We start from the raw sequence: 18,377 nt of genomic DNA on the forward strand, positions 1-18,377 counted from the left end.
ACCATGGAACTCTGATTTCTGTCACTTTCTGATTCATCAGTGGACTGCAGGAACTTGCTTGGGATGAACAAAAATGAATGAAGGAGTTTTGGTGGAGAGATTTGTTTGTTTTTATTGTTTTAAAACGGGGCCTCTTTATGTAACTCTGGCTACCCTGGGACTCACTATATAGACTATGCTGACTATATAGATATATGCATGGGTGGTACCTCTCAGGAAACCTCCCTCGTGGCCCCTACATAAAAACAACCACTCTCTTAGCTGAGCATCTGCATGGCACTTTGCTCCACAGATGTGGTCTCATGGGAAAGCGGCCAAGGACCCTGCCTTTCTGAGTCCTCCTTCTCCTGGCTGCCCAGCTGCAAGTGACTTTAGCAGAGTTCCTGCCTACCACTCAGCCACAAGCTGAGGTGTCTCTGCACCCAAGTGGAACCCAGCTACTGGTTGCTTATACAAGGTCAGGAAAGTTAGATCCACAACAAAAGGAACCTCTGGATAGTTCAACTTTTGATTAATCATTAATGGCATCATCGCTCCCTCTTCAGTTACTGCCCCATGAACAAATAGAGAGAAATTTCTAGACACTGTGTTTGTTTTAACTGAGTAAGGAAAAAAAGTGTGCGGGGGGGGGGGGGGGCAAAAACAAAACACAAAACAAAAGGGAGGGATCACCGGAGCCCTGATGAAATTCAGGCCTTGGCTGCATTCAGGGAATGCTGAGCAAGCAAAGCCCCTAAGCTTCCCACAAAGGCTCCCAAGGTGAGTCAGCTGAAAGGCCCTAATCCCCCTGCAGGGTGATCCTGGAATCGGATGAGGCCACAGAGCCACCAACAACAGGGAAGAGGGGGATAAATGAAAGCTTTAACAACATATTGTGCAGTGAACCAATAGGGTAGAGCCCATGGGAAGAGACCATCTTCACCCCTGTAACTTCCCTGTGAGTTACACATCATTCCTACAGCTCAGCCTTACACAAGGCCTGCAGTACCGATGGTGACTGGGTGTGGACACTAAGCACTATCAGGAAGGCTGAGAGGCCCAGACGTTTGTAGTAACTCGTACTTTAAACAAGGCAATCAGGCACCAAACTGGAATAATGGATATACCTATTGGTATACAACTTATGCTGAAATAGTTGCTGGGAGAGAAAGGGAAAACAATAACAAGAAACTGCATGGCACTCTGCTCGCAGACTCTGAACCCAAGTTAGGATTCATGAAATGGGCCACCCAGGTAGTACCACAGTCCCTGACCCTATCCACCCGTCTAAGTCCAAGGTTACACTGAACTTGGAATCCAAAGCCCTTTGGCTCCAGTTCTAGTTTGGATCCCTTTCCACGACAGAGTTAATCCAGTAAGCAGCCAAAGGGCTTCTCTTGGAGCCAACGGGTCAATTCCTCTTAACCTGTGGTCCGCCAGGGTGAAGCTCCCTCCCCCAGGGCATCTCGACTGTCACGAGGACTCGATGCTACTCGGCTCGCGAATCAGATTTCCCTTGTCCCGAGGTGTCTTGCCAGCCATTGCTGTAGATGACAAACCTCTTTTCTGTATAAACATGAATTACTTTCCCCCTAATTTTACAATGGATTTTTCTAGGTGATTTTCGGGGTCAGGGGAGCCATGAATTTTACGTCAGGAGTAAAGGAGCAGAGGCGGGAAAAAAACCTTCGTCATAAAATGAAGGTCGGAAGTTGTTTCCTGGGCCCTGTAGATTTAAATACTGCTAGAAATTCTCCGACAGCCAACACTAGCCAGAGACAAGGAGGGCAAGATGTTCCCGTGTTTTCAGCAATAGACACGGGACGCACGCGCGTATGGTTATTGGAATTCTCCATCACCCACTACACCACAGGACGCCTTACTCACTCTAGAGCGCAACCACTTGAGGACTTTTGAGGAAGTCATTCCTTTCAAAGGACTCCCTAGAGTTCTTTTAACCCAATATTTTACCTCCCAATTTTCCCCTCATTTCCTCTTTCATTTAAAGCCGAAGCCCTTGCTCTTCGCACCGGTTTCCTTAAAACAGGACGCTTTGTAATTTGCACTTCAAACGCTCTAACAATACCTGGGCCAGAGTTAAACTTAGGCGGAGAGACTCGGCAGTAAACTGGCTGTTACTCAGCGCAGACTTGATCGCTCCTCCTCCTACAGCGCATGCTCCAGAGCTTGGACTCTAAACCCGCGTGTAAACATTACAGCTCGCTCCTTACAGAGAGCCGTTTGTGTATATGAGGTGGGTCCGGGATCGCGATGCCTACACGCTCGGGCGCCTAGCACATACAGGGTGACAGCAAATATTTGCAGTGAATGAATGAATGAGCGAAGGGCTTAAGTCCAACACTTTCTGTGCTGCTAAGCCACCTGTCTGTACTCCCAATGAATGAAATAGAAGACTCCCCCCCCACACACACACACAAAGGGCAATACATTAAAAGCATAACAACAGCCATCTTTTATCTATTATTATCAAAGCCTCCATGAAGAGCTATACACCTGTAAATTAGCCAACTTCTCCTACCAAATCCGGGTACCAGGTGCCAACCGATGATAGCATACCCCAGTCATTTAGGCTGCTGCAACAAAGCACCACAGACTGTAAGGCTTACAAACAACAAAAAAATTATTTCTCACGGTTTTGGAGGCTGAAAGCCGGAGGTCTGGGTGCCAGCTTGGTCCGGTTCGGCTGGCGACCCTCCTCTGGGTTGAAGACTGCTGGCTCCTCATTGTGCCCTCGTGTGGGGTTCCCCTCTCCTCCTTACATAGTGCCATAGTGTAGAGAGCTCACGGAGATCTCTTTTATAAAGGCACTGGTCCCATCTAGGAAGCCTCCACCCTCATGACCTACATCACCTCCCAAAGGCCCCGCCTCCTAACACCATCGCACTGAGGGCTGGGATTCCAACCTGTTGATTCTGGTGAAGGGACACACAGAGTCCATGGAAGTGACAGGGGTTCATACAGAGACTTGATCTTGACTCTATCACTCAATATCCATACCGTTTCTCTCTTTAGATTTCTAAAACGTCTCCAGTGTCTCCTTCCTGCTTCTTCCCCAATTGCTTCCTTTCTGGGAAGCTACCAGGTACTCTGCCCCCGTCCACACTTAGGGATGGTGAGGCACAGGACAGGCTGGAGGAATGTGTGACCACTCCAGACACCTTTGTTGTCAACAAGTTCAACCAGTGAGGCAACACCCTGACCAGTGCACAAGGCACCTCTGCAGGCAGCCTCGCACCCCGACTGTGAGCCCGTGCTTATGAGAAAGGCATGTCTGAATGTCATAGTTCCATTTTCCTTGGGTCCTAACTCAGAGGCTTGATGAAAATGCCGGTAAATTTGAGTGAGTCTGAACCTTTTTCATGGTATGGCCACAATTTCCTACCTTTATCCCTGAGCAGACAGTCTCGGGGCAGCACCTCACATTCCCGGCATGACTTGTTGAAGGCAGAATAGGAAATAAGATGTTGGCTTCCAAATATGGAGTTATGTATTTGTTGTAACACCATACCAAAACATGGACAGATATATCATGTCTTTTCACAGCGGCAGAATTTATTGACTAACAATCAATTCACAAGCTGTGTCAGTTTCATTGGCTTCACTTTGAAATCCCTCAAAAGCCTAGCTCTGGCAATTGTAGTTTTTTTCCCCTCCCACTTCAATTATTAAAATGGATTCAGATCACACATTAGACTTCACATGATTCACAAAGAACCAAATGAACACCTCAAAACAGTACCTGACCAAATAGAGCAGTGCATCAGGAAAGAGGTAGAAATACGTGAACCAAAAGAAAGTCTAATCAGAAAATTTCAGTTGCTAGGAAGAAAATTTCCCTGGAGACATTCAACGACAGAGAGCAAAGGGAAGAGATCTGTGGACTAAAGACAAGAACTTTGAAATTAAGCAACTGTACAGAAACTCATAACTGTTCAGAGTGCCAAGAATAACTGACTGTTGAGTATTCAGGCATAAATAAGATGGCTGTATTAAAACTGCCAAGGCTCAGGGAACATCACAGGAGAAGGGGTGGAAAGGATATAAGGGAAAAGGGAGGAGCCCTGTGAAATACTGGACATGGCATAGCCATTCATACTCCAAACTCATTGCAGCTATAGATAGCTTCATAAAACCTGTTCAAAGTCAAACCAACAAGATCAGCCCACGTTCTAGCAGGTAGCACTGACAGGACTCAAGAAGAAGACAAAGAAGAAGGAAAAGGAGAGGAGGAAGAGGAGGAGGAGGAGGAGGAGGAGGAGGAGGAGGAGGAAAGTGCAGGATGACATGCTGGAGATAGCTTCAGTAAACAAGATTCATTGTCACTGTGATTTGAACAAGACTGGCCCCCATAGGCTCATATTTGAATGCCTGGTCCACAATTGGTGAAACTGTTCATGGAAGATTAGGAGGTGTGGCATTGTTGAAAGAGATGTGTTACTGGAAGTGGACTTAATTAACTACTAAATTAAACAAACATATATTTTAGGAATGTCTTAGCTTCAAATAGAAGTCAGAAAATGTGTTACATTGGGGGAGAGGATTTGTTTTTGTTTCCATAGGAAACAAAAAGCTACAGATTTTTTTCAAAATTAATAAAGACCAGATTTGATCAAGGGGAGACCTCCTGAAAATCTTGACTACAGACATAAAGAAAAAAAAAACAAAAGAAAGACTACAAGACAGGTGATGTATATGCTGATTCCTCAGTATGGAACAGCTCTGAGACTGGATGAGACATGAGAAATCTTGTTGGCTACAGAGTCCTCATGACATTATTACATGCCATCCTTTGTAAGACATGGAAAGAGATTTGTAATAATTTGGTTATGCAGTCCAAACAGACATAAAGTTATCAGATGTCTTTTACCTGCTCAAACATGGAGCAAAAAAATCATCTTTAGCTGACATATGCACACCTTCCATACTTGTGTTAGTGCGGGTATGTGTGCTACCTTTAAGTTTGTGTGTTTTTAGGGGGGGGAAAGACACCAACAAAGACAAGTAGCCCAGATGATCCAGCCTCTGTTGCAGTTTCCTCAAAATTCTGCATTCAGAACAACTTCAAAACTACTGACGGAGATGGTCCAGCCTCATGCACTTCCCCAGCCAAGACTTCAGATAAGCCCTGCATTTTTCCATCACAGAGAGACTATCACACAGAGACTAAACAAAAAATAATACACCTAGTTCTCCCAGGACTTTCTTATTATCCCAATTTTCTCAGGTTCCCCTAGAGATGTTGTCACCCACCCACCCCAGACAACAGGAAGCAGTATAGAGAACATGACACCATATTCCCAAGAGGTGGGGTTGGTGGGTTTTGGTCATTCAGTGGATTATGGATGTTTATCATCATTTAGGGGGTTGTTTGCAAGTTGTTATTGGTCATAGTCCGGGAGGAAACTAAGCAAAGGAGATTAGATTCAGAGATCTCATTCTGAAAAATAAGGGGAATACAGGAATGATAGGATAAAAGGGTAGATTACTGAATCTATTTTAAAATAAAAAGTGTTCATCTCAACTATTTTACACTGGTATGGACTTTTGTATATTGATACAAATTTAAGGTTATTTTTGTTATACTTATATATGTTTCTACCCTTTTTAAGATATTGTACTGATACAGTTCATTTAAAAATATAATGTAAAGTTTTAGTCATTGAAAGCTATTTAGAATAATAAATAATAAATAAGGCAGGTTAGTAGTTAGTCATCTATAACAACCAAACTTACAGAGTCATGTTAGATATGTTTTCAAGGTCAAACAGAGATAGCTATATCTTAAATAGATAGATGTTCTCCAAACACTACAGAATATGGAATTTAAAATGTTTTAAGACCATAAGGCTTTTCATTACAGTGAGATACATCTGCTCCTAGCAGCACTTCAAAAAAGAATGTTGGGCATTGAAGAACCTCCATATGGAGTTTGTTTTCTTTGTGGCAAAACTAGACACTGGGCAAGAAATTTCCCTTGCCTCCACTGCTGACAATCTGCTGCTCAAATTGGACAAGCAGGGCACAAAAGAAAGCAAGGCGGTATCACAGGGTGGGACACAGGCAGGTGATTTTTGTTTGTTTTTTTGAGACAGGGTTTCTCTGTGTAGCAACCCTGGTTGTCCTGGAACCTGCTTTGTGGACCAGGGTGGCCTCAAATTCAAAGAGATCCGCCTGCCTCTGCCACCTGAGTGCTGGGATTAAAGGTGTGCACCACCACCGCCCGGCTCCAGGCAGGTTTTAAATTATATTCCCATCATTCCTCCCATTCCAAATCTGTGCAGGTGCTGCCTGGGAATCCACCTAGTGGTAGCTTTTGGAAGCACACCTAGAACAACCTCCCTCCCCCCAGCACCAGTCTGGAGCCTGGAGACGGGAGCTGAGAGGTAGAATGAACTAACTGGAAAGAAGATTCTGGAGTCCCCTGCTCAGTCTCCTCAGCCCTTTCGGCCGTGGAGGAGTCCAGATCTTCTCAATGGAAGTGACTATGTCCAGTCAAAAAAGACACAAGGGAAGAAGGTGAGGTCACTAGGTGGGAGGAGCTTCATAGGTCTTATTAAAGGAAGGGCTCAGGTAATGGAACCCTGAAGAAGTGACCTTACTTCCTGGTGAGAGATTGCAGTAGCTCTTCCAACTTTGGAAAACAAATTAGCATGTTCTATAGACAGTGCCCTGCCAATGCAGAGAGCCTCAGGGGAGCAAGATGCTAGGCTGCTGAATGACACAGTATGTATGTATGTATGTATGTATGTATGTATGTATGTATGTATGTATGCATTTACTGGCATGTGAATGTCAGGGGACTACTTGTACAAGTCAGTTCTCTCCTTCTACCACATGGGTTCCAGGGATCAAACTCGGGTCGTAAGGCAAGCGTCCTTACCCAGTAGGCCATCTTACTGGCCCTGCATCTGTGTTGTCAAGGTTCTGCAACTGGGAAAATCTAGAATGAGAAATTTTTTCTACAGATACTGGCTCAGCTCTCACCATTGAAGCCTGTGGCCATTTGGAGAAGGTACCCTAAAGCAATAGTGGGTAATATCTCACAGATTTCCCTATTAGCACGTGTGTGTGTGTGCATGTGTGGTGTGTACAGGTGCCTACAGAGGCCAGAAGGGGGCACTGGAACCTCTGAAGCTGGAGTTATAGATGATCTTAAGCCGCCCAGTGTGAGTGCTGGAACCCAGCCTGGGTCCTCTGGAAGAGGAGGAGGTGCTCTTAACCACTGAGCCATCTCTCCAGCCCCAGTAACAGACTTTCTAGTGGTGGGGATCACCCACAGTGAAGGCCAGGCAGACCCCCGACACCTCCTGGTCTGGATGCCAGACACTGTCTTATCCAATCTCCATTCAGAAAGTGAAATGAAGCCCCGAGCATGCTTCTGGATGCTGCTTCCTTTGATGTCCTGGTATCTGTTTTAAGATTGGGTCCTGGTACCCACCGACCAGCCCTGCTAACCATATGAACTCCAGCCTCCACCAGTCTTCTTTACTGAAAGTGTCCTCATCTCTGATGAAACTACAGTGCTGGCGATGTCGAGTTGCAGACAAATGGGCAGGGGGCAGAGATAAAGGCTTTATTTGGGGTGCTGAGAAGGATGGCTAGAGTACAGGGTCCGGATGGTGTCAAGGGAGCGCTTCCAACTCTTCTTCCAGCGCTGAGCCTCCAGTTCCAGCGTCTTGAAATGGTTCTGGATATTCTTCAGTTCTTTGTCAAATAGGGCCATGTATTTCTGAAGGGAAGCAAGAGGAAGAGGGGATGCCTGCTCTCACAGATTTGGGAGCCCTGAGCTCTGGGACCCACAGCAAGCAGCTCCTGACCCTCCTACAAGCCATTTCTTGGGAATCCACCCCACAAGCTCTCAGGGAGGTGAGGTTATTCTCCTACCTTACATTTGGGAAGACTGAGATATGGAACCCTGTGACCACCCAGCTCAAGAGAAGCTGAGCAGGGACAGAGACCCATGTGTCTCTGGTTCTGGAACCTGAGCATTCCTGACCACTGTCCTGCATGGAGCTTTCATAGGTTTCCTGGCTGCTTCAGAAGGCCAAGACCTGGGTCTCCACCCCTCGCTGAATTCAGAAGGGAGAGTCTTTCCCTCCACTAGGACCTGGAGGACACACCAGCACTGGGCACTTCTGGCTTTTCCCAGGACCAATGGATACATGGAGAGGACTAGGTTTCTCCATGGGCACTGGGACCAAGGTACCTATTATCTTCAGGTATACTGCAGGTGGCATTTGGATGAAGCCTCATCAGGTCAGCCCCACAGCCTACCAGTGGGGATCAAACCCTGACTCTGCTCATCCGAGAGTGGTGTAGAAAGGCAAGTATCTCCAGATACTATTGTCCTTGTCAGTGAAATGCGGGAAGGTCTACACCCCAGCATCTGGAGAGGATGTGGCAAGATGCCTCATATGGAGAACAGGAGGTACTAGTTAGAACCTGGAAGCTTCGAATGCTCCTGCTATAGCACCCCAGTACACTCCCACGGCTATGGGCATTGCTGTGTCTATCTTCCTCGTGCCTAAATCTGCTGTCTTTCCGCAAAGCCTCTCTCCACGACCACTAGGTGAGGAATCTCTCAGCTGGGTTCACACAGGGTTCACACCTCAGTCACCATGCTAGTCCAGGAGATGGACACGGCCCCTGGCAAGCGTCCTTGTGTCTGTAGAGAGTTGAGACCTGCAGCTCTGGGGCATGCCGGCATGTGCTATTTTCTCCATGGGCCAGGTGTTGGGGTACCCAGTGGAGTAAAGCTTCCTCCTTCCCAGGGTAGCCAATCTAAGTTGCTTTGTCCCCCCCCCGGGGATGTACCGCCTGCCCCTGACTCACCAGGAACACAGCATCTCTGGCTTCTACGATGGCCAAGTGGCCCAGAGTGGTCTTATAGGTGGTTATTGATGGTGTCCTCCGAGTCAGTATCTTGGTTTGAATGGTGATTTCGTTGGGTTTGATTCCTGGCCACTTCCTACACACAAACATGCTTGGCTTCATCACTGGCCAGCCACCCCATACCCAGCTCGAAAACTCGGCCACCAGCATGGATTGAGATGGCTTTGTTAAAGGTCCCATACACTTCAATTTGGGTCTTTATGTTCTGTTTCCGTAATGACCTAACAGTGTGCACAGCCGTGGGGCCTGCTGTATGAGAAGGGGAAATGCCAGGCTTATGTTTCTTCCCTTTCTGGGCCTTTCTTTCCTTACCAGGCTGCTTTCCAGGTAGCAGTTACAAGTTCCTGGCTCATTTTTCTTGTTATGCTGTAGGAATGTCTGTGGAGAATACAGTTGGGAGACTCGCTGCTCCTGGCCCCAGGGGACAGGCACTTGGACAGCTGTCATTACACAGGCCAGACAGCTGCAGAGGTTCAAAGCGCCAGCAGCAGCCTGAGACTGTACCTCCCCTCAGGACAGGCCTCCTTTTCTTTGCAGGCCCCTGTGGTGGTTCTTATGTGAACCCGTAGCCATGGAGTTCTCAGGCCGTGCAGGGTGACCCCACCTAACTTTCTCTTCAAACAGCCTTGGTCGTTTAAGAGAAGGAAACTGAAGGCGGTAAATCAGGGGCTCTCCAGGGGTATCAGGTCTGTCTGAGTTTAGAGCCTGAATCCCTCCCCACAAGCCTGCCCCACCCACAGTGGACACAGCCATTCACACTGCCCTTGTTTCTAGATGCTCACCTGCTCCCACGTTCAATCAGGGGCTTCTCACTCTCTTCCTCCAGAGAGAGTCTAGCCAGCTTCCTCCGTATGAGGATCGATAGTTTCTGCTTTTGGGGTTCCATCCCTGACAGGAAAGAGGCATGTTACTGACTGTGACCTCATGGACAACTTGAAAACCAAGGACGTGACACAGTGATTATATTTAGAGATAGGAGGAACAGTCAAGGCTGCTCGGCAGATGTCTAGCCTGGGGATTCACCTTTGACCTGCTTTCCTGGTAATGAGAGTAGGTCTCTGAGTATAGAGTGAGACAAAGACCAATAGAGCACTGTTCAAGAGAGTGACTAGCCTAAGGTGTATGCCTCCCACCGTCCATCTATGTACAGCCTCTACTCCCTGACTTCACCAGGCCTGATGGTTTAGCCCCCAAACTGAAACCAAGAAGCTAGCTGGATGTGTGTTGTGGAATATTGTTTAAAGATGTGTTACCTTCTTTTATGCTGAAGCATATTTGTTAATGATGCAAATATGTGTGTTGTAGAATATTATTTTAAGATGTGTTACATTTGTTAATGCTGTGAAACATTTAAGAATGCAAAGATGCGTTGCATTCTTTTCTGTTGTGTTTGTTTAACTCTGTGAAGCTGTGTTACTTTGCCTGCCTAAAACACCTGATTGGTCTAATAAAGAACTGAACAGCCAATAGCTGGGCAGGAGAAAGGATAGGTGGAACTGCCAGGAAGAGAGAATGAATAGAAGGAGAAAAAGAGAAGAAGGAGGGGTGAGGAAAGGAGGAGAGAAGGACTCCAGGGGTCAGCCACCCAGCCCCACAGCCCACAAGCAACAAAATAAGAAGTAAAGAAAGACATAGGATAGAGAAAGGCAAAAGCCCAGAGGAAAAATGTAGTTAAAAGGTAGATAGGATAATTTAAGTTAAGAAAAGCTGACTAGAAATAAGCCAAGCAAGCAAAAAGTAAAACAAACAAACAAAAAACCCAACTTCAGATACGTGCCTATGATCCCAGGCACCTGGAGGCTGAGGCAGGAGGATCTTGTGCACAAATGGGTACTTCAAGAGTATCTTGAGACAGAAAGCTTCTGGTAGGCTCCTAATATTCAGCTCTATCTCAAGCACACTTATATCCACTTCATCGTTGTAGGCGAGGGCTAAGTGTCTTTTGCTATCATTGCCACAGGGATTGCTTCTCTTGGGAAATGCCCGTGTTTGGTTTTTGACTCTTTCAAGACTGACCTGTGAGAGTTCTTTGCACCCCAGGGATAACTGGTCTTTCTCTGACTCACAGGATATGAGGAGGAATACTCTTCTGGTTTGTCACTTCTTTCCATATTGGACTTTTATTTTTTCTTGTCTTAATCATGGCCAGAGAAGTGCCACCATTTCCTTTATGACCTTTGAGTCTTATTCTATATTCAGAAATGGTGCCCAACTCTAAAACTGTGATGATATCCCCCACCAGGGCGCTATTTTTATATTCGCTCTTTGATTCAGTTGGCATTACTTTTTCAGTCAAAATATGTTTTTTGATGAAAATAAGTAAAAGTTGAGCTGGAGAGGTGGCTCAGCAGTTAAGAGCACTGCCTGCTGTTCCAGAGGTCCTGAGCTCAATTCCCAGCAGCCACATGGTGGCTCACAACCATCTGTAGTAAGATCTGGTGCCCTGCCCTCTTCTGGACTGCAGGCACACACGCAGACAGAACACTGTTTACATAATGAATAAATAAATCTTAAAGAAAAATAAGTAAAAGTCAATCAGTCCACTTGCGATGTACATTAAATTACTAAATTGTCGTGTGTCCTTTTCTCACTAAGGAGCTGGCTCTGGAAGCAGCCGTTCATGTCCATTTCAGACCCAAGCACGTTTGTCTCGTGTCCTCCAAGGCCATTTGTCTGGGAATAGGCTGCCCTCTGCCCCCCAAAGTCTGTGACATAGAGAGAAGAGAACAGCAAAGCAGGCCAAGAATAATATTGAGAGCAGCTGGAACACCTTCCAGAGGTGACCGCTGCTGGCCCCACCATATAAAAGCAGCTGTGGTGAGAAAGAGAAGCCACAGGGAACCCCATCCCCCATCTGCAGGAAAAGCCTCAGGCCTCAGGTCTCAGCCTTAAACCCCCCAGGTAGTTTCTACTGTGTGCTGTGAGCATCGGATGGACTGACTGACCTCTGTCCGGTTTTGTACTTGGTGGTGTAACTACCCTGATAGAAGCAAAGAGATTATAAGAGAGGCACTTGTGCCTCTCAATTTGACTATTGGGTCAGTGGCAGATGGGAACATATTTTGACCTGGATTGCTTAGATGCTGATATACTTGGCCCTCTATTTAAACTTTGACCTTACTTTAGGATCCAGAAGATAGATTGGGCGGGGGGGGGGGGGGGGGGGGGGGGGGGGGGGGGGGGAGAAGTGCTGGATCTCTTAGTCCCACTCCTGAATGTGACCACATTGTATAAATTTCCTTTTTCTGCTTTCCTCTTAGTTTGGCTTATTTAATAGGCTTATTAGGATGGGAGACCAGATCTGATTTGGGGCACAGGTTGTGGCCCCACCCTGTTCTGTCCAGAATTGTCCATCAGTAGCTCCAGATGGTGCCCAACAGGGACTTTCCCCAGCTGCATGTTTTGAGTATTGTGTGATAAGGTTTTGCTGTCTCTTGATCTGTTTGCAACTTGATTATTTATTTTTGTTACTTTGGTTTGCTATGTACTCAAACTCACTCATTCAAAGCCACAAGTGTGGCTATTATAGATCATTCTGGGGCCAGAATACCACTCAATGAAGAAGATACTTTACCCTGACTGAGGGACAGTAGACACACCTCAGTCCCAACCACCCTACACCTCTACCCTAGGGCCATAGTGCAAGTCAGGTGGACCACTTACGTGGAACCTGGAGATCATCAATGGTGACCACTTCATCCAGCTGTATCAGGAATTTCTCTGTGAAGGAGGCCAAGCTTGCTATGAAGAAGCGGCTGTACTTCTTGGCAAATTCCTGGAAGAAACAGTGAAAATGGACTTCATAAACAAAATCTCCATTACCAGGCTGGCAGAGGGAGGGTAGATTTGGCTCTGTAGAGAGTCTCCTGGTAAGGCCTCCCCTGCACTACCTTAGCAACCGCATCAGGGCTAACTAGCACCTGGTCCTCAGAGCCCAGAGACCTCTCCCAACATCTGGTCTGGTATGAGACTAAGAAAGAATTCAGAGGGGAAAGTACTTGTCAGAAAAGCATGAGGAGCTGAGTTCAATCCCCACCCTCACAAGAAAAAAGCTGGGTGTGATGGTATGTGTTACAGTTCTAGCACTGGGCAAAGAGAGACAGGGATTCCTGAGGCAACCAGCCTAGCCTACTTGGTGAGTTCTGGGTTCAGTGAGAGACTTTGTCTCATAAAAACAGTCTGACTGTTCCTGAGGAGCAATACCCTGCACTGACCTCTGCCTTTCCACATGCATGTATATACATACATACATATGTGCTCACACACTTCTTCCCCCTAACACACACACACACACACACACACACACACACACACACACAATCCAGAAATGGCCAAGGCACATACTCAGACAATTCACCAAGCAGAAAATAAAAGTAGGTATGGATCATGAAGAAAATGGTTATTGCTAGTTTTTTTTTTTTTATAAATAATTTAGGAGTCAAAGTATGGCCAGACGTGGTGGCCCATGCCTTTAATGCCAGCACTCAGGAGGCACTCTGTGAGTTCGAGGCCAGCCTGGTCTACATGGAGAGTTCTAGAATAGCCAGGACTATATAGAAAGACCCTGTCTCAAATGAAGAGACAAAACCAAAGTAATGTAAGCATCCCATAATGACCAGTTCATCTACCAAAAAGACCTATCACTTTTGTGTTCTCGGGCTTAAGTGCCAACCGTCGGGGTCAACTTTCTGAAGGGGAGTATAGCCCTCAGCATCTGGGATGGAGACTGAAGGGCAGTGCTCACCTCCATCTTCTCCTGGTTTGCATGGATCGCCCGGCCCCACTCTTCCTGTCTTAGCTCCTCCACAATGTTTAGGGACTCCATTTCCCGGGCAAATATGGGGTGGCCGAGATTTGGCTGGAGCTTCAGGGCATTTTCATCCTTCAATCAAACAAGTCACACATAAGCAGAGGTTTTGAGTCAATCTTGGAAATCAGGACCAAGGACTTCTGTCAACTAAGGCCACATTCAGACATATGTGTCCTGTGGTTACATGAGCACAGAAAGGGACTCAGTGGCAATGAGGACAGGGCGGGAGGGTGGCTGGTGCCAACGCCGAGGGTTGGAGAGGAGGCGGAGCGGAGCACCTGCTCCAACACCATGTGGCCCTTTAGTTCAATAAAATCAGCACCAATCATATCCCACAGCACCAAAGAACGCTGTGGCGCTGTCATTGATCTCAACGACCAAACACAGCCTAGAGTTTGGGGCATGCTTTCTGCCAGCAAGTGCTGCCGTGGTTACTAATTCACCAGTGTCCCCTGGCCCCAGCAACCCCCAAACCTAGCTCCTCTTCTTCCCTTGGACTCAGCCTCGCTCATGACCGACCTGCCTCTGCTCTCAACTCCCTGCACCTTCACCTTCTTCTTCTCTAGATGCTTCTGCTGCTGCTCAAACTGGTCCCGAATCTCCTTCATGGATGTGCAGAACTTGTTCCAGTGCTGATCCTTGTAGTTCTCTACCACCAGCCAACACACCTGGGGCAGCAGCTCCTCGAATCTCCTCACCTGGGCACGCAATTCTGCAGAAATTAGGGGTAGGATATCAGGGAGTGGACAGAGGAGACATAGGTTGTCGAGGCCATATCTCCAAAAATAGGAAAAAGATTGGTCTCTAATGCGCTAAGAGCTACTCCATCAAAAGGAGATCTGCAGCCAGACCAAGGTGGATAATGATGGTTAGGCAAATTCATAGGGATCCTGGACAGTGTGCTTAAAATGTGTTGTCTTTCGTCAGCTTGGACAAGGTCCCATCTACGACTTGGGTATTGCCTCGACTTTGGCTCTGCCCTCTCCTGGACTTCCAAACAGTCATGGGCTCAGACCTACGCTGCCATTCCTGTATCTTTATCTCTCATGTTTTCATCTCGTTGTCTTGCAGGATCTTTCCTCTGTATCTGACTTCCAGTTCACTAGTTCCACATCTAGCTACGTAAAACCTGGCTGCACACCTGCTCATCATTTTAAAATGCCAACTCATAATGTGTCTCTTTTAGAAGTTCTAGTTCATTCTCTTTGGTATCTAGTTGGCCATTTCTGTAGTACCTTACTCCCATGTTTCCAGTTTCTCCTTTTATTAAACTATAAGCACATCTGGCTGGGCGATGGTGGCGCACGCCTTTAATCCCAGCACTCGGGAGGCAGAGGCAGGCAGATCTCTGTGAGTTCGAGACCAGCCTGGTCTACAGAGCTAGTTCCAGGACAGGCTCCAAAGCCATAGAGAAACCCTGTCTCGAAAAATCAAAAAAAAAAAAAAAACTATAAGCACATCATTTTCTATTTTGTGCCCAGTGCCTCCCCCTTCCTCTCTCATTCCCTCTCTCTCTTCCTCTCTCCTTCCCTTTCCACCTCTTTTTTGTTCATCCCTCATTCTTCACCTACTCTTACCATGTAGCCCGGGCTAACCTTGACTTTGAAACCCTGTCTCAGCCTTCCTAGTGCTGGAATCGAAGGGATGTGCCACCCTGCAGCTAGCTGTGCCTGAGGCTCCTTCCGTGTCTGACCCCAAGTGATCTGTAACCACAGTGAGTACTATGGGAACTTTATGTGTGGGAGTCAGAGGGCTGAGGCAAAGGCAGGTTTGAGGTTCAAGGATGTCTCAGTATGAAGCAAATTCTAGACACTGTCAGAGAATGGTAGCTTGAAGCTGGAGGATCTGTTTCAAGTCCCTTTGAATGATTCTCATAAAATATGTGTTTTGGTAGATACAAATCGGGTTTAGACACCACATTAGGGCTAAACTTCTGCTCTGTGTCCCCAGTGGAGCTTTTTATATCTTGTCTTCATCATCCATTACCAAGGTTTCTGCTGAGTTGTTTGATTCTAGTTGAATGTATGGGGAGGGGGGTGGGGGGGGGAGGTTGTGCCTCACTGGCCTGAGTGAGGCATTTGAGTCTCGAACACCCTGTTCTGCAGACAGAGCCCCGTGTGGTCCTAGCTTTACATGGAACATCTCACCCTGGGTGGTCTTCACATGTGCCTCCTTTTCTTAATGCCCTGACTATGAAAGAAGAGGCTTGGAACTGGCGAGACGGCTCAGAAGAGCACTGACTGCTCTTCCAGAGGTTCTGCGTTCAATTCCCAGTAACCACAACTATTTATGGTGAGATATAGTGCCCTCTTCGGGCATGCAGGCAAACATGCAGGTAGAACACTGTATCCATAATACATAAATACAATCTTTAAAAAAAAAAAAAAAAGAGGAAGCTTGAGGTTCCATGGATTTAGGGTGGCAGCCAGGATCAGACTCTGGTCCATTTATTATAATTTCTATTCTCACTTAATTTTTGGTTGTTGGGTATCTCATACTTCATGACTACTTTAAAAGATTTTATGCCCCTAATTCTATTACTCTGTATGCCCTCAGGAGGAGACAGAGAGGGTGCTGGACTGCTAAGCGAAAGGGAACAGAAGTCTCCACCGGCAGATTAGGCTTCTACAAGAGAGGAACGCTGTCTACTGTGCTTCTCAAGCCCTGCCCACAGGGCCTTTGCTTTCAGGACAACCGTAGAGAATGGACCACCCTGAGCTCACTGAGAAACACTGTCTACGGCTTGGATTTCTCTTGTTCTACTATCAGGGGCTCTGATCGTCATTGCCTGTGACAGATTGATCCTCAAAGAAGCTTTCCATGGCAACTGTTGCCTCTTCCTCCAGCTTACAGATAAGAATGTGAAAGCCCAGAGAGGTAGAATCATTTTGCCCAAGTCATACAGCTGGGAGATCACAGGGCTGGTTTTTCGCTCCAGGTTTGGCTACCTCCTAATCCTCCCACCCCACCTCCCTTGCTACCTCTGAAATCACACAACAGAGCCCAATGAAGTGTGATAGATCTGCACAGAGGAATAGTAATCTGTGTTTTTTTTTTAACTACCATGTAATCCAAAACATGCATAACCTCAAAACATCCCATAAAATGAAAGAGGAAGTCGCAAGGCCACGTGAATCCATGCCACGAAAGGACAGAGGGGACAATTATGGACAGGCGTGAATGTGGTTTGCTTGGGTCTGGAAGGGGACAGGTTGATGAGGGCTATCATGGACAGTGGTGGCAGTTATACAACTCTGGAAATGAACCAAAACCACTGAATGACTGGTCATAGCCTATGATTGTAGAATGAGAGAAATACAAGCCATAGACAGTGTTTCCTAGCGAGTTCAGAGGCATCCGTTCTCTACGGTTGTCTTCAAAGCAAAAGCCCTGATGTCAGGTGGGCTAGGAGAGGCCAGGCGGGCTGTGAACAGAACCACAAGCTCCGAGAAACAAAGTGGAAAACCCAACTACATTTCTGAAAAAACAATGAACCTTCAAAAAAAATTTGACCCAGGTAAATTTTACAGTGCTTTCTCTTACCCCCAAGAGGCTGGCTTTTTACAGGGCCTCAGTGACTCAAAGGGAGGGTGGACTGAGGTCCACCCTGGCCAGACCTGCTCCTTGTGTTCCTCCTGCCAGCCTCCTCCCAACAGAATGGCACTTACCCAGAAGGCAGGAGTTGTGGTACTCGTCTGCCTGATTCTGGTATTCCATAATCTTCTTGCCAATGTGCTCAGCGCATTGGTCAAAGTTTTCGTACATGCATTCAGGCCTGGTGACTGGGCGTTTCTCTTTGCGGTAAAAATCCTGCCAGAGAGAGGTGACCATGTGTGGCCCCACCAGTCCTTCTTGACCTTCACACCTCTACAATACTCCCCCTCTACTCACATGACCCTGTCCTCATCCCAGGCCCACCAAGCATGGCTACACACAGACCAGGTTGCTACTTGAATGAGTGAATAGCAACTCCTATTTAGCCCTAGAGACCCAAGTCCATGGCATCTCAAACTGGAACAGGGCTGGGTGTTTACTAGGAAGCAACAAGATGTGGACCACAGAGATGAGCCGGAGCCCTGCCTGGCAGAACCCAGCCTGTGGAAGGCAGGCCGGAGGCCGGGGTATGTTCCGGGATATGCCAGAGCAGGACAGCATGCAGCTGGACCCACTGTTGGGAGCCGTGTGGCTTTGGATCAGTACAAGAGTGCTTCTCCAGTGGGTCTCCGTGAGGCAAAGCCTGTGGAAGCAATCTCACTCGGCAAGGACCAGTGGACTTGGAGACAGCGCAGAGGCTTCTGGATCTGCACAGCCTTTACACTCTATTCTCTCACGCAACACTCATGATCCTCTTAGCAGTTTTGAGTGTCATTGTGCCAGTCACTCATGGGGCAGAGCTGATCAGTCCCAGAAACCCCATCTTTTCTTAAATATTTCCCCCTAAAACTCTTTAAGTACTGATGCATTGTTGAATTAAGAGCGGCAGGGCTGCGTCCCCGGCACCCGGCTGCCCGCATGGCTAGCTTATGCCCCGAAATAATTACACGGAAACTGTATTCTTTCAAACACTGCCTGGCCCGGCTAGTTCCAGCTTCTTATTGGTTAGCTCTTACATATTGTTCTAACCCATTTCTAATATTCTGTGTAGCCCACGAGCTGGCTTACCAGGGAGGATCTT

At 47.1% G+C, this 18,377-nt stretch overlaps 2 protein-coding genes across 3 annotated transcripts in view; both read right to left on the reverse strand.

The window, feature by feature from the left end:
- The window catches only part of Tdrd7 (tudor domain containing 7), a 73,172-nt gene extending 70,423 nt beyond the window's left edge, over nucleotides 1–2,749 (reverse strand). The window contains exon 1 of the mRNA XM_050155887.1: nucleotides 2,632–2,749. Coding sequence (XP_050011844.1) covers nucleotides 2,632–2,724 — 93 coding nt within the window. The 5' untranslated portion in view covers nucleotides 2,725–2,749. The remainder of the gene's footprint in view (nucleotides 1–2,631) is intronic.
- Nucleotides 2,750–7,558: 4,809 nt separating this feature from the next.
- Ccdc180 (coiled-coil domain containing 180) overlaps nucleotides 7,559–18,377 on the reverse strand; it is a 51,545-nt gene continuing 40,726 nt past the window's right edge. Inside the window, exons 31-37 of one of the 2 annotated variants that reach the window (XM_050155885.1) lie at nucleotides 17,371–17,512; nucleotides 14,254–14,414; nucleotides 13,637–13,774; nucleotides 12,556–12,667; nucleotides 9,675–9,780; nucleotides 8,833–8,968; nucleotides 7,559–7,729 (exon numbers count right to left, since the gene is read on the reverse strand). In XM_050155885.1, the coding sequence (XP_050011842.1) occupies nucleotides 7,574–7,729; nucleotides 8,833–8,968; nucleotides 9,675–9,780; nucleotides 12,556–12,667; nucleotides 13,637–13,774; nucleotides 14,254–14,414; nucleotides 17,371–17,512 (951 nt within the window). In that variant the 3' untranslated portion in view covers nucleotides 7,559–7,573. Of the gene's footprint in view, nucleotides 7,730–8,832; nucleotides 8,969–9,674; nucleotides 9,781–12,555; nucleotides 12,668–13,636; nucleotides 13,775–14,221; nucleotides 14,415–17,370; nucleotides 17,513–18,377 lie in introns of those variants that run through there. The other variant, XR_007594257.1, reaches the window with a different exon arrangement.

The sequence above is a fragment of the Alexandromys fortis genome, unplaced genomic scaffold, assembly GCF_014885135.2.
Source record: "Alexandromys fortis isolate MF-2015 unplaced genomic scaffold, M_Fortis_MF-2015_v1.1 scaffold_92, whole genome shotgun sequence".
In the NCBI taxonomy this organism is placed as follows: domain Eukaryota; kingdom Metazoa; phylum Chordata; class Mammalia; order Rodentia; family Cricetidae; genus Alexandromys; species Alexandromys fortis.